Source organism: Glycine max, chromosome 5, assembly GCF_000004515.6.
Source record: "Glycine max cultivar Williams 82 chromosome 5, Glycine_max_v4.0, whole genome shotgun sequence".
Taxonomy (NCBI): Eukaryota; Viridiplantae; Streptophyta; class Magnoliopsida; order Fabales; family Fabaceae; genus Glycine; species Glycine max.
This window is the reverse complement of record NC_038241.2, coordinates 42,242,616-42,259,071: the sequence shown is the minus strand read 5'-3', so window position 1 is coordinate 42,259,071 and position 16,456 is coordinate 42,242,616. Positions and strand designations below refer to the sequence as shown.

General features: G+C 36.5%; 2 protein-coding genes across 5 annotated transcripts; one reads left to right on the top strand and one right to left on the bottom strand.

Moving 5' to 3' along the window:
- On the bottom strand, window positions 1-2,701 carry LOC100813823 (small glutamine-rich tetratricopeptide repeat-containing protein alpha). The gene is made up of 5 exons (XM_003525124.5): window positions 2,192-2,701; window positions 2,071-2,120; window positions 1,894-1,981; window positions 652-768; window positions 1-200 (listed from the first exon to the last, which is right to left on the bottom strand). The coding sequence occupies exons 1-5, from the start codon at window positions 2,597-2,599 to the stop codon at window positions 150-152; spliced, it is 714 nt and encodes a 237-aa protein (XP_003525172.1). The 5' UTR covers window positions 2,600-2,701; the 3' UTR covers window positions 1-149.
- A 1,634-nt stretch (window positions 2,702-4,335) lies between these two features.
- Window positions 4,336-15,612, top strand: LOC100814358 (rhodanese-like domain-containing protein 8, chloroplastic). 4 transcript variants are annotated; one of them, XM_003525125.5, is made up of 8 exons: window positions 4,336-4,845; window positions 5,133-5,186; window positions 6,059-6,208; window positions 6,487-6,649; window positions 12,652-12,743; window positions 13,108-13,211; window positions 14,896-15,168; window positions 15,270-15,612. In XM_003525125.5, the coding sequence occupies exons 1-8, from the start codon at window positions 4,528-4,530 to the stop codon at window positions 15,427-15,429; spliced, it is 1,314 nt and encodes a 437-aa protein (XP_003525173.1). In that variant the 5' UTR covers window positions 4,336-4,527; the 3' UTR covers window positions 15,430-15,612. The 4 variants fall into 4 exon arrangements, with proteins under 4 accessions (XP_003525173.1, XP_040871756.1, XP_006580384.1 ...); XM_006580321.4 differs by having other exon boundaries at window positions 4,370-4,845; window positions 15,256-15,612; XM_041015822.1 differs by lacking the exon at window positions 5,133-5,186 and having other exon boundaries at window positions 4,361-4,845; window positions 15,256-15,612.
- The last annotated feature ends 844 nt before the right edge of the window (window positions 15,613-16,456 follow it).

The following is a 16,456-nucleotide window of genomic DNA, read 5'->3' as shown; positions in this document are numbered from 1 at the left end:
TAATAAAAATAGTCAATTGATATTTGAGACCAGAAAATTGAAATACAACGCAAATGGCATTTTAATGCCCGGAAACAGTTGATAAAAATTTTATTCCTTCTGACATCACTGTATCTGAATTAACTGGACCTTCATTTACTATCTAGATCTCACAGTGTCTTGACAGCAGCAAGTTTTTCCTGAAGTTTTGCTATCCGAGCCTGCTTAAACACAAATTTAAAGAACAACGATTGTTCCAGAAGAATAGCCACTTCAAATTAGTAAAACAGGCGAACCCAAACAAGATACACCAACACCACAATGGACAGGAGAAAGAAGAGACCGAGCAGAAATGACTCAATATTGTTCTCAAAAACACTACAAGATACGACAACCTTTTTATAATTAAGTCATAAAAAAATACGAGTTTTTCCTCGTATATGAGATTCTTGAGAGTATATTAATCCAGAAGTGAATATTCTTTCATTTGTTTCTAGGTTTACTTTTATTATTTAGATTAATGTTCGACATAACTCAAAATCCACGGGAAATACAATCATTGTTCTCACTCATTAGTTTTGTTGCATCTTCCTTCCCGAAAACCACAGGTGCTTATTTATGCTAAAATAAATACACGTGATAGAATAGCTGAAATCAAAGATTAAATGCTACCTTGAATGATTTAGAATGACGAATCGAAGGATCTATAACTAAGGATGCTGAATATGACTGCTCTGCCAAATCAAATTTGTTCAACGCCAAAAAGGCATCACCTTGGCAGATATAAGCCTGCAAAGTGAAATAACAAAATAAAATAAACAACAAAGTACATTTAAATTATACAAGAACCGTTAAATCACAAGTTTTAACTGAATAACGGTTTCGTTAAACATAGGCACAGCAAATACAAATGCAAAATGAACATACCGACGCTGGTGATAGGCAAATTGTATCGAGGTAAAATCAGGACCAAAATCTCTTGCTTTGACATTTTATCATGAGATTTCAGTAACGATCAAAAGGTATTAGTTTTCACCAACTGCCTAAAGCTGGGGAAGGGTGCATAGGTGACTGAGTTAGCATTCAGGTACTTAAATGTAAAGGTGGGCCTCCAATGGGTCAAGAAACTTAGCTGATTTAAAAAACAAGATGGAATTTTCAAAATGCTTATGCTGAGAATGCTCAACCTATTGAGAGTTGCACCTTACCTTTCCACAAATTTTTTCATTAACTTCACATACTACCCTTCATCACTCAAACCTTCCCAACATATTTATTTAGGGTGCGCAAGGCAGCAAGCGTTCTTTCCCCAAGAAAAAAGAAAAAGTTAAATGATTATACGATGTGATTAGCAGTGACAGCACATCATTAATTATCCAATCTAGACTTTATACAAACGGCTGTAAATTTAACAATGAACTATTTGGATAAATTTATTCATTTTCTCTAATAAACTAAAACAAACTTGTGCACTAGACATTTGAAGAAAGCCTCATTTAACTTCTTCAAAAGTTGCATAAATTGATTTAGGTTCAAATCTTGTTGCATTTATTGTACATTAAAAGAAAAGTTTGTTCTTGAGCACTTAAACAGAAGAAGAGGATAGGAAAATATCTTTTAATTGTTTCTGTTTCTTCGTTGCTAGGAAACAATTTTCAAAACTTAAAGGATTTGAGATGAGAAATTGGTTGGTGAGTAGGAAACAGTTTTCAACAGAAACTAAGTTTTTCTTCTTTTTTTCTATACGGACATCAATCATGAACCACTAGTCTTTAAAGGGGTGCCTTACGATGTAATCCCAATTCCAAAGCATACATTTTCATATCAGTGAGGATCAGAAGCAATTGACGAATTGAAATGCCAGTGTGAGTGCCACTTCAAATGTGTAGGAAAGAATAGAAGAATCAGAGTCACCTCAGAATAACCGGGAGCCAATGCCAAAGCCTCTTCAGCATCTTCGAGGGCACCAGAGTAGTTGCCCAATTCCAGCCTTACAAATGACCTGCGAGTCAAAATATATGTTTTTGTGAATTTGGAATTGACAGGGAATGGTTATGAACCAACCAGTCACATTGATGATGTTTAACAAACCTGCATTTAAAAGTGATATGTATGCCACCAAATGGTTTTAAATCTATAGCCTGCATGCATCAATCATAACCTAACCAATAAGCATCTCACTAAATTGGAGAATCAAGATTGGTTGGCTTACCTGTGAGAGTAGAAGCTCAGCCTCAGTGAAGTTTCGCTTGGCAAACTCAATCTCCGCTCTCTTCCTCAAAGCAAGCGCATCTAAACAAGTCTTTGGGTCATGGCCTCCAGCTCCGGCAAACAGAGTCGCTATGACCTCCGCCGCCCGAGCAGCCGTCCCGCAATGGCCAACGATGAGGCCATCAGGCAGGACCACCAGATTGGGACCGCCACCGCACCGCCCCAAGCACCCGCAGGACTTCACGGCGACGTTTGGAGGAGCGAGGCCAGATAGAGTTTCTAGGGTTTGAAATGAGCCCTGTCTGCGGCAGGTGCGGTTGGTGCATACCCGAATTTCCTGTGCTTTGACTTTGACGGGTGGGGATGGCGCCACATGAGAACTAAGCAAGAAATTGCGACTGCTGTCCATCTATTACTTCAAGCTCAGTGCTTACTGCTTCTTCCCTAGCACTACCACGTGGAATGGATCAACCACGTTATCATATCTTATCTAAAAGTGCCCTCATTAAATATTTCAAGGTTACACACTACATTGTGTCGGTTATTATTTTTCGCTAAGGTTTTACAAGGTTGCAAGTCTTCAAGAGGAGTTCAAGCACTAAAATAAATAAACATTCTATATTATATTTAATTGCAATATGATTATTTTCCATATTCGATTATTTATGAAAATAAATTAATTGATGATTTTAAATTAATAGTCCACTAAATTTTGGACAAATGCTAATCCATAAATGTCAATAAAAAAATTGATTGACCATTTTAAATTATAAATATATTATAATTTTAGAATTATGTCAGTCAATGATTCAATCTTTTTCAACAATTAAATGAACATTATATATTTCATTCTATATTTAGCTGCATTTTGATTATTTCTATTTTAAATTGAAATAATTTTTAAAATATATTTCACATTTAATTAATTTCAAAAGGCAAATTTTATATTAAATACTTTCTATTATATAAATGCCATATTAAAATATTTGTGTACATATTCGTCTTTTTATTTATTAATAGTTTATTTTTAATTAATAGTCATTCAAAGTTTAGACTGATTCCAATCAACGATTTCAATTCTTTTAATAAATAAATTAACATTACATATTTAATTCCACTATGATTATTTTCAATTTTTCATCTTAAAATAAATTATTTTTAGAAAATATATAACATAATAAAGTATTTTCGTGAATGATCGTATGACTTAAATTGATATACCATTTTAAATTAACAGTCCATTAAATTTTGGACTGATGTCGATCATTATTTTTTAAAAAAATTCTTATTGAATACAACAATAACAACCCCTTATTCCATTAGGTGAAGTCGGCTACATGGATCAACTTCCGCCATAATGTTCTATCAAGTACCATACTTCTATCCAAACCATTAATTTCGAGATCCTTTTTGATAACCTCTCTTATAGTCTTCCTCTGCCTTGAATTGTTTGTCTTCTCTCCATCTGGTCTAATAACTAAAAATTCTTATTGAATGAACATTAAATATTCTAATTTTATATTTAATTATATTTTGGTTACATCAGGTTATTTTAATATTATAAATTTCCCGTTGTATTCTCTTGCTCCTCCTGTTCTGTAGTCCCCTCAACAGTTTCCAAAATGCTCCAGAGAAAAAATAAAGTTCAAAAAGTGTAAAATGATGTTTAAACCTAAAAACATGACTATTTATAAGTTTATTGGACTTGGCAGACGTCCAAATATCCACGGTTGTGCATATTAACATGTGCGACCATGCTTCTTTCCGAAGCGGAGTCCTCTCAAAAGTGGGGGTCTAAGCACAGGTTGTGCTTCTTGACATGCACGAGCGTGCTTCTTGACAGGCATGTGTATGCTTGTTGTCTGAAGTGGAAAATCAGCTCTTTGAGTTTTTTTTATGCTCTTTTGAGATTTTACAACTTTGCTCCAATTCAATACATATATAGAAGTCATTCATTATGGTGCCAAAAGTATGTAAAACAGTGCGTGAAACCTCATAAAAATATAGACCAAAATTGAGTTTATCAATACACAACAAAAATATGTTTTTGTTATACAGTGTGAAATAACATGAATTGACACCTCTTCAACACACTACAAAATGATTTTTTTCTCATTGTGTAATATATATAACGGAAACTTGATTTTGTTTGGTAAATAATAAACGACAAAAAAGTTGAGGATGGGGAAGACGAAAGAGAGGTGTGTGAAAATCAAAGGCAGGTAAAGAGCAAAGAAAACATGAGTTGGGCTTGGGCCTTAGCTGTTATCCAAGATTTTGTTAACAACTGATTCACAGACTCGGTCACGGTGGCATCGGATAGAGGGGCAAGAAAGGATGAGGTGGTGCAGCCAGGTCTTCTCTGTGTCTGGGTCCGGTGCACATGCACATGCACTCGCTCTCGCTCCTATAGTTACTGCTTCTTTTTCCAACACAAGTCTTGTGTTGCAATTCCAAAAGCCTCTCTTCAAATTCAGCAACTCCTCTTCTCTCGCTCTTACCCATCGTAAGCTGTTACCCTCTGCACTGCCACTAACGCAGCCCTCAAGTTCAAGGGAGGATTTTGATTTCGTGGTCGTCAATTTCTACCACTTTGTATTCATCCAAGACCCACAAGCTGAAGTCGACAAACACCGTTCTTTCTTGCAATTGGAGGTTCGCTTTCATTTTCTTTTTATTATTACCTCTTTCTATTTTACATTGTGTTTGTAGCTTTAATTTTAATTTTCCAATCACCTAGTGCTTGAGAAAATTTATACATTAATTCTGTTATTCTGAACATAGTAGGAAATATAGCTGTTACTAAAATCATTTTCTTTATGAATGCATTCACCCTTACCGTAATTTGAAGTCATTAGCTGATAAAGACAACTTCATTCTTTGACTCGAAGTTAATTTTGAATCCCACTTTTTCTCCCAGTATAACTTTTGTCTTTAAACAGGGTCTTGACATCAATGGAAGATTATATTTGAATGAACAAGGTATTAATGCGCAGGTCAGTTTTGCCCATGTACTGGTTAGCAATTCTGTCATGAGCATCTCCATAGAAAGATATATTTTCTTGTTTAACCTGATTGGAAATGCCAAGCGTGATGTCCATTACATGGGAGAGTTCGCTTGCATTATAATTATGAAAAATGGTGAACTTACACCCCATTTTTTAGGTGTATGGGTGTATGGATAAGAGAAGTAGAAAGAAAGAAAAAAAAATCGAAAATAAAGAAAGAGGGAGAAAATGATAGTTTTGATGAAAATCGAAGAGATAGAAGAAAAATAGGGTGAAAATAAGGTAGAAGAGAAAGTGAATGTACAACTATGAAGCACCGATACTTCATTCTGCTTCATGTATCTGTGTCCGATACGTATCCAATACCGATACTCTTGGATACTTCACCGATATGTATTGATAAAGTAACCAAACCTATGGAACACCGATAACTCCATTTGCTTCACGTATACTGATACTCTTTAGATACTGCTCTAATACGTATTGGTGAAGTATCCAAGCTTTTAAACCATTTTATGAAAATCCAATACAACTATATGAAACACATAAGTATGTATAATATAGAAACACCATTTCTTAATGAACCAAAAATGAAAATTGTTCTTTTTATGGGTGATTTTTATGAATTTTTATAAATTTTTAAATATGTATGTATCTTACACTTATTGTATCCTATATATTTTTTAAATAATTGTATCGCCATATCAGATATGTATCGGATCTGTGTATCATAGATGTATGATAATAATAACTATAAATATTTACTTAGCGTACAACAATGTTTATAAACGTAGCTACGAGACTTACTTACAGTATTTTGCGGTCCAAATATGTAATTCTGATGTGATATATTACTGCAGTATAGCGGGCCATCAAAAGATGCTATGACGTATGTCAACTGGTTAAGAAAGGATAACAGGTTTTCTGACATCTTGGTTCAGATATCTCCATCAGAAAAGGGACATACCTTTCCAACATTGAAGTTGCGTTATAAGCCTTCATTAGTACAGGTAAACTATATTACTATACCATAAAATATTCTTTTACAAATTAAGTTTGATAGGATTGGCGTAGCTGTATTGTTATTTTCTTTCGGTTTTGAAGTTATGATCCTTTTTTTTGGGGGGGGCGACCAAATCTCGTCGGCTGACTAGGATTTCCCTGTGCTGTAGCTTTATAACAAATGAATAAATTTATACATTTTTTTATCTTCATATCTTTATGTTTAGAATGTATAGTTGTAGCTTTAAGACAATATTATCAACTTATGACTTTCATTTGTCTACAGTTTGAAGGTGGTATGTCACATCTTTCATTGCTTGATCCTTCAATGCGGGCAATACCTTTATCACCTTCAGAATGGAGAGATAGATTGGAATCAATCAATAAAACTGATCTTACAGCAAAAGATAACTCAAACAGAAATTACATTCTATTGGATGTGAGAAATGGTATAGGTTCTATAGTTCCAGAATGAATCTACCTTTATTTCCTTAATTTCATCTAAACTTCCCCCTTGTTCTGTTTCCTATTATCCTATATTTTATTCTAATTGGGTTTCAGACTGTTTGGTGCTTTAATAAAATGTCTTTTTATAATTACTTCTCCTTAAAAGAAGAGGTCCTGAACACCAATTTTAAAGAGTTATCATTGTGAGTTAATCTTAGATTTGGTAGCCTTATGATCATTGACATATTGTAAATGGCTTGCCTGATTTGTTGGAAAAATTGCTAATTCACAACCTTTTGGAGGAGAATATTTCCAATAATTTACACGAGTGGACTGTTTATACTAACTTTTAGTCGACCTGACTGTTGAAAGAGAAGTTAATTGAGAAATTGTGCATATGGTTTGCACACTTGAGCTCTTACTAATAGGTTACCATGGCCACCGTCAATTCAACACTCAGTAGCAGTACGCATTGACGGCGATATCCATCGAGTTCACATTGTGGAAGAGAACTGGAGTGCAGAGATGTCGTGCGTTCGACATCCCTGGAGCAGCTGGGGGTCATCCGAAGAAATCATCTCTGACAATGGTGACACGGGCACCCCTCGGTCGTGGATGAGCGACATCTCGCCGAGACCAGTCGCTGGCAAACATGATGGTGACTGCATTATCCGGCAGTCCGTATCGTTACCCAGTGGTTGCAGTGTTGACGATGACCCAATGGGTAAGGACTGCGTTAGCAGGGCACACTGCCCAAGCCATGTCTCGCGCAGAACAGGAGGTGCGAAGGTGAAAGAAACTGAGCCTGTGGAAGGCTACCTGAAGGTTGCGGAGAAGAGGAAGGAGGTACTGCAGGGCCAGTAGCTAAGGTTGCGGGAAATAGGAAAGTAGCTACCAGCTCATCAATGGGTAGCATCGGAAAATTGCCTTGAAGATGTCACGGCTGACCCTACCTACGGTCAGAAGGTGGACAACATTTATGGCCACAACGGGCCACACAAGCTTGAAGTTAAACACTCACGTGATCTCAACGTGAAGTGCATTGGGCCCGAATCAAATGTGGGCCTTACTAGCCATACAACCCCTCAAGACCATGATTGCGAATATGATAATTATAATGAGCAGCAAGCGGAGGCAGCTAGTGCACTGCAGGTTTATTCAAGGAAAAGGTGGTGTAAAAAGGAGGCCCATGATAGTGGGAAAACTGCCTTATCTGAAGAAATTACATCTTCAGACGGCCAACAACAGCTAACACCACCAACCAGGGACGAAGGCACCGCTAACCTGTTAGAAGAGGCCACAGCTCAATGGGAACTGACAAAGGAGTTGGGGATGACTTGCGGGACAGCCCAAAAAACAATCATTGAACAAATATCAGCAATGGAGATCAAAGACAAAAAGGAAGCAGAGTCATTGGGAAATAGGTCTGATCACCAATGAATATTGTATCCTATAATGTTCGAGGGCTAAGTAGAGGGGTGAAGTGGTCAGCAATCAGGAAATTGGTAAAGAAACACCATCTTGATTTGCTGTGCATACAGGAGACTAAGAAGAACATGTTGACAAAACCATGTGTCAAGCTTTGTGGGGAAACACCGATTTGAGCTGGGAATCACAACCTACGATAAACACAGCAGGCGGATTGCTTTGTATATGGAATGACCAAGTCTATAAAGTAGAAAGGAGAGTCACTGGAAGGGGTTTTATTTTTTTGGAGGGTGTGTGGACTCAGGCCATGCAAAAGTTATATATAGTGAATGTTTATGCACCATGTGATGCTTCCAGCAAGCGTGCCTTTTGGGAAGATGTCAAGCTACTCAAAAACTCTGACCCTAGTGGACTATGGTGTATCTTGGGAGACTTTATCAGCATTAGAGATCCAGTTGAGAGACTAAGTGTGTCTTAGAGGGTGGTGGACGACAATACCATTAGTGAGTTCAATGACTGGGTTGCGGACTTAGAAGTAGAAGAAGTACAGTGTGTGGGGAGAAAATTCACATGGTATAGACCCAATGGGGCAGCAAAGAACAAATTGGATAGATTCTTTGTCTCCGATGCATGGATATCTAAATGGCCTGGAAGTACATCCTTCATCCTGAATAGAAACTTCTCGGATCACTGCCCCGTCTTGCTTAGATCCAGAATTGTTGATTGGGGTCCCCAACCCTTCAAGGTTCTCGATTGTTGGCTGAATGACAAAACTTTCGAAAACCTAGTCAAAGGGAGCTGGACAAACTTACAAATAAGGGGGTGGGGGGATACTCATTGAAAGAAAAAATTAAGAAACTCAAGGAAAGGATGAAGCAGTGGAACAAACAGCAGTTCGTAGACACATTTAATAAGGTACAACAGATCGAGTATGATCTCAACAAGTTGGAAGCAGGCAGCAACGGTAGACAGCTGTCTACACAAGAACTGGCAATACGTGAAAAGTTGCAGGAGGATCTTTGGACAGCGGCACAGTCGCATGAATCCCTGATGAGACAAAAGGCATAGTCAAAATGGATCAGAGAAGGGGATTGCAATTCACGTTACTTCCACATGCTCATGAATTCTAACCGCCGGAGTAGTGCAGTCAATGGAATGCTCATTGAGGGAGCTTGGGTTGAAGATCCAATTAGAGTGAAAGAAGAAATCTGTAATTTCTTCATGTCTAGATTTAGTGAACCTGATCTGGACAGACCAGAAATTAGTGGCACCAGATTTCGGAGGATTGGATCATAGCAAAATGATTTACTAGTGGGACGATTCCATGAGGAGGAAATAAAGTTGGCAGTATGGGATTGTGGCAGTGAGAGAAGCCCAGGACCCGATGGCCTAAATTTCAAGTTTATCAAGCACTTTTGGGAGACACTAAAACCTGACATCATTTGCTTCTTGGATGAATTCTATGTCAACGGTATCTTCCCGAAGGGTGGTAATGCCTCTTTTATAGCTCTGATCCCCAAGCTGAAAGATCCTCAAACGCTCAACGATTACAAACCTATCTCATTAATAGGTTGTGTCTATAAAATAGTGGCCAAGATGCTAGCAAACAGATTGAAGAAGGTGCTGTCAGACATCATTGATGAGAAACAATCCGCATTTATAAGGGGAAGACACTTACTGCATAGTGTATTGATAGCTAATCAAGTAGTAGAGGAGGCAAAAAGGAGTAAAAAATCATGCTTAGTGTTTAAAGTAGATTATGAAAAAGCATATGATTCCGTTTCATGGAAGTTCCTAGCACATATGATGAAGTGTTTGGGGTTTTGCAATAAATGGATTCAGTGGGTCATGGGCTGTCTCCATTCAGCAACGATCTCCATTCTGGTTAATGGTAGCCCTACCAATGAATTTGCTCCACAAAGAGGCCTTAGCCAAGGGGATCCCGTAGCCCCTTTACTGTTTAATATTGCTGCAGAAGGTCTAACAGGTTTGATGAGAGAAGCGGTGGATAAAAAATGCTTTAACAGCTTTCTAGTGGGCAAGAATAAGGAGCCAATTAGTATATTACAATATGCTGATGATATCATTTTCATTGGGGAGGCTACAATGCAGAACGTGAAGGTTATAAAAACTATTCTCAGATGCTTTGAATTATCATCAGGGCTCAAAATTAATTTTGCGAAGAGTCGATTTGGGGCAATTGGCAAATCTTAAGAATGGAGGAGGGAGGCCGCCGAGTTCCTAAATTGCAGCATGCTGTCCTTGTCATTTCCCTATCTTGGTATCTCAATTGGGGCAAATCCAAGAAGTAGTGTGGTCTGGAATCCTATCATTAGGAAGTGTGAGGCAAAGTTAGCTACATGGAAACACAAACATATATCCTTGGTATCTCAATTGGTATCTCATTAATGCAGTCCTAACTTCACTTCCAATCTATTTCTTTTCTTTTTTCAGGGTACCCAACAAAGTTGTGGACAAGCTGGTAAATATTCAACGTAGATTCTTGTGGGGTGGAGGAAGGAAACAAAGGAAGATTGTGTGGGTCAATTGGGAAACAGTGTATCTCCCAAAAGACAAAGGAGGACTCGGTATAAGAGACCTACGGACGTTTAATACAACGCTGCTTGGAAAGTGGAGGTGGGAATTATTTCAGAACCAAGGGGAGATGTGGTCTAGAATACTGATTTCTAAGTATGGCGGATGGAGATCCCTTGATGAAAAAAGAAGAAGCAGCTATCATTCACCATGGTGGAAGGACCTTATGTCCATCAACCAACAGCGGGACTCAATTGTCCTTAGGAATCAGATAGATTGGAGGGTGGGATGTGGAGACAAGTTCAGATTTTGGGAAGATTCATGGGCAGGCAATGACAAAACACTAATGGCAAAATACCCTAGACTGTACCAGGTTTCAAATCAACAACAACAAACCATCAACTGTATGGGAGGGCATAATGCTGTAGGGTAGAAATGGAACTTTAGCTGGAGGAGACCCCTTTTCGAAAATGAGATTGCTATGGCGGCTGATTTTCTAGAGGAGACAGCACAGCTAACAATTCACCAAAATACTGCATATTCATGGATATGGAAGGCTGACCCGAGCAGGAATTTTCTAGCAAAAACAGCGTATCAGCTACTGCTGGCAGAAAAAATGGGGGAAAATGAAGATCGGATCTTCATGGATCTTTGGAAGCTTAAGATTCCATCCAAGGCAGCGGTGTTCGCTCGGAGGCTCATTAGAGATTGATTACCAACTGGAACCAACCTGAGAAGTAGACAAGTGGAGTTAAATGACCCAAGGTGCCCTCTATGCAACACCTCGGAGGAGAATGCAGCACATCTATTTTTCAACTGCAACAAAACCCTCCCTTTATGGTGGGAGTCTTTGCAATGGGTAAACACAAGGGGTGTATTCCCACAAAATCCTAAGGACCATTTTCTGCAACATGTAAGTGGGTCTGCTGTTGGAACTAAAGCAATAAGATGGAAGTGCTGGTGGGTAGCGCTAACATGGACCATTTGGAAGCATCGAAATGGGGTGATCTTTGCTAACCAAACCTTTGAAGGAAGTAAAGTGATGGAAGATGCGATTTTTCTACTATGGACATGGCTTAAACTTATGGAGAAGGGTTTCACCCTGCATTTCAATCACTGGTCCTCTCATCTCACTGCAGCCTTTTGTAATTAGGAAAGGATGGTAGCTGCAGTAATATAAGTAATATAAATAATTAGTGCAGGGTAAATGTATTCTATTTCCTCGGGTTCAGCTTGGTTCTTATCATATGTATCTTGGCATTCAGAACCAGGTGTTAATCCACTCCCATTATGTATCTACAGTACCTCTGGTACTCATTTATATATATGCTACTTATTTTTGCTGAGCAAAAAAAAAAAAAAAAGGTTGACTAGATAAGTGCCCAAGCATCAGCTGTGAGAGTGGCAGCATGTGAATGGTTTTCCAGTGACCATCTTCCACCTTATCTACAATCAAGCCACCAGATGCAATGGAACTTTGAAATAGTGGCAAATTTGGGAAAAGCAGCAATGGCAAGTACAAACAAGTGATCAGGCTATGTAATTAGCAAAATTTCACAAGAAAAGTGACACTAAAAGCCATGGATTGAGCAGAATGATTTAGCAGACCTTTAGCATGTAAGGACATTAGTCATATAATCAAGGGCAACCTGAGCGACATTCATTGTAATTGTCTATCTGAAAGGGAACCTGATTTCGCTCCTTAACTGGTAAACATGGCTTGTCTCCTCATGTTACCTAAAAGGGGTGCAGGTGTGGTTCTAGCCTTAGTTCTAAATTTCTAATCTGGACATACTTATATTATAAATAACACTCATGGAAGGGCCTGTCAATGACTAACATACATGGAGTATCCCTTGTGGGAATACACGTGTGAAAAATGTTGGAATAGACTTGGCTGACCTAGCATCTGTTTCTTCTGCTCTTAGTTGATATCTTCAATTCATGTTTTTAAATATCTCTATATTTTTGTTTTAAAATATTTTTAGTTTTCCTAGTTATAAATTCTAAGGATGAATACAGTCTCATTGCTGTTATTCAGGTTATGAGTGGGATATTGGACATTTTCGTGGGGCTCAGCGACCTAGTGTGGACTGCTTTAGGAACACTTCATTTGGTCTGTCTCGGGAAGAGGTTGGGTCATTATCTGATGTGTCAGGGACCTAATGTGAACTGATTCAGGATTGATATGCTCTTTTGATAAGCTGAAACATGCCATCAAGTTGTATGACTTTTTTTTTTATCAATGTCAGAAAATCTTGGTTTTATCTCTAATTTTTGTTGTTCACTGAAAAAAGAACATTCTTTTCATTTATTAAATTGTTATGATGGATGTGGCATTCTTGCTGTGACTCAATTCTGATTTCATAGAGATTTTTTCTCATTTAGCTATGAGCTTTGCGTAGATCATAGGTTGGGATTTGTGAATCAATAATTCAAAGTTTTATCTCCCCATTATGGGTATTTAATGCACTCCTCTTTGATATGCCCTATTTAGATCACTGCTTCAGATCCTTTATCAAATGTAGATAAAGAAAAAGCAAACATATTGATGTATTGCACTGGAGGGATTCGCTGTGATGTATATTCTTCAATACTAAGGTAAATTATTATTAGAGAATGCTTTTCTTTTGGGTAGGCATTATTAGAGAATGCTAATGAGTGGCCTTGATACTTTGATTAGGAAACAAAAGTAGAAAGTATTGAATACAAACAAAAGCATTTATTATTTATGTTCTTAAAAACAGGATTGGGCAAACCTGTTTGACTGGAAAACCGGTGAACTGGCCCAGTGTCTAGTCCAAATAAACCATAGAACCAACCTTGAGAAGAACTAGTCACAAAACTAAAAAAACATATCAAAAACTGGTTAACAATGGGGCAGTGAAAAATGTTTAATAGGAGGTAATTTTGACTTTTTTTCTTAAAAAATAAAAATCAATCTAAGATATTTTGTCATTTTCATTTTGATTCTAGATGCAAACTTGTTATTGCAAATGGACATTGATTTGTACTAATGAATCTTAAACCTAAGTATTATGATATATTTGATTTGGACTTATGTGTATACTTTGAATGTTAAAGAATCTATAAAATAGTAGTTTAATTTTAGTCTTTAGTGTTGTAAAGTTGTGATATTATATTTCTTTTATACTATTTCATGTATTATTTAATTGTAATTATTATTTATTAACTTCAGCTCGGCTATGGTTTGACCACTGTTGAACCATTGAATCTTGAACCAATATCTTAATCGGTTTAATGATTGGTCTGATTTTAAAAACATTGTGTATTATATTGATACACAAAATATAATTTAATATTTTCTTTCTTAGTAATTAAAAAACATTTATTAGTGTATTAAATGTTTCTTAACTAATGTTTTAAGGGCACTAGTCAGTAATACCAGTTATTATTCCATAGTTATATATTTTTCTTTTGCTTCTTTTGGCATTATGTTTTTATTTTCAGAAAACTCGTAATCTTTCTAGTTTGAACTTCTGTAGATCTTTTTACTTTCAAGACATGGTCACATATCTGTTAAAATCTCAAACAATGGAATATGATGCACTCTGCAATTCTTTTATGCAAGAAAGCATTTCACTCTGCAATGTATATATAACCATCCAAGTTCAACCATCAGCTTCTAAAATTATTAAACTTTTAAATGATTTATGGTAAAAACATGGTAAACACCATCACTGGTTTTGTTTAGCAAAGCTACACATCCCTTTCAATGGCCAAAGCAATGCTACCCTTGTCAAGTTTGTTAGAATAGAGTACCTCAGAATTTCATGACAATATTCTATAGTAGTAATACTAGTACTTGGCCTAAGTATTAGTATAACTAGGATCGCTGGGTTAATATTTTGTATGATTATATCACATTATTACTATAACTGTGTTTTACTGTAATGTTGTGTCAAGGATGATCACACTAAGCCTTTATTTATGATGAGCAAATAGGATCAGTATTGATTACATAGGATCAATCTAATAATGAGTAATAAGGACTAAATCACTAATTACTATCTAATCATCATAAATAACAGAGTAATATGTAATCTTAACAATTACACACCATATTAATAGAGTCTTATTTTGAGTATTGCTTTTCTCTACCTAAGCACTATAACCTCTGCCTCCTTATACTTGTACACCAACCTCCCTATTGTCTTTTCTATTGACTAGGAAAAATGGTTTATTCACGGAACTGAAGTCACATTCGCTTTCTCCCCCTTTTCATATGTTAATTTTGGTGCATTGCTTTGATGTCATGTGACAGGCAGCAGGGATTTCAGAATTTGTATACTCTGAAGGGAGGTGTTTCTCACTATCTAAAGAATGAAGGCCCTGCCGAATGGGTAGGAAATTTATTTGTATTTGACTCCCGTCTATCTCTCCCTCCTTCTATTTACTATACCGGGGCCACAACTGAAGCAGAGTCAACTCCAGTTTCTGGAGATGATAATTTTGCAAAATGCTACGTATGTAGTTTGGAAGTCAGTGAATTGAGACATAGGAACTGTGCAAATCTTGATTGTAATTTGCTTTTTCTGTAAGGTTCCTTTCTCTGTTGCATTTGTCTTCTTTTCAACAGACTTATTTTTTGCATTTTGTGATTTTCATATGTCAAACACGTTAGCCTTTGTCATGCAGATGCTGCGGACAATGTGCAGAGGATCTAAGAGGTTGTTGTTGTTTGACGTGCACTACTGCTCCTCGGCTTAGACCTGTTTTAAATGGAATGCAGAGATACAAAAAATGGCACTACTATCGGGATATGGATTTTCAAGGGAAAATGAAAATTTCAGCTTGAATGCCCTTGTCAACCAATGGAAAAAGCTAGTTCCTCTCCATTTTTGTTGTTTTCCAGCTGTGCATTGATATCTATATGATCTGTACAAACTGTCAATGAATTTCCATGCATTTAGCTATTTACATATGGATCATGTTAACAACATTGGTTAAGAAATTAAGAAGGAAATTTTTTTATTTGAAATTATATGAGCACATTTTTGCACATCCTAATAAAAAACTTATCTCTTCTATTTTGTTATCCCTTTTATTTTCTTAATCAGTGCCTTAAAGGCATTGGTTAACATTTGCCTTTACATATTATACACAGGAGTTGAAGTACTCTTGAATTGATCAAGTTTGAAATGCAATGCAATGCATTCTTGCCTGGTTGGGTGTGTTTGGGACAACTGTGAAAATTAGATCATTTGGATAAATGATTATATGTATAACTGGTTATTTTTTATAATTGATTATAATTAGAATAAATTTTTATTTGGGTAAGTTTGTGAATAAGTGGTTTAAAAATAATTAATTTTGTTTGGATGAAAAAAAAAAAAGCTTTTACATATTAAAACAGCTGAAAGGAAGAAAAAAATTATAAATTTAAGCTAGATCCCAAACATTACGTTTATTTTGGAAACAACTAAAAAAAAAAAGTCTTTTTAGGCAGAAAAACTTAAATGAGTTGAAATTATAAGTTGTTAAGTTGTTTCAAACATGCTTTAGTTTCAACTTATGACCTGTGGTACTCTTACACATTACATCTTTGCTAGAATAGAAAAAGTAAAAGCTGTACAGCAACGCTTGAAATTAACCATCTAGAAATTATGAAAATTCTTGTAGTGTATGTTGTGGAGAACTTATTTTTTCTAGTTACCTCAATGACTCGGACGCTAGTCCCCGTGTAAACTTGTAGTTAACTTCATTAATTGAAAGGGCAAACTTGTTTTACATTGACAATCAATTAAATCTCTATTCTGTCGTATAAAAACATTATTTTAATTAAATTAAATAAGAAAACCTAAAAAAATACTCTGATGCTTATT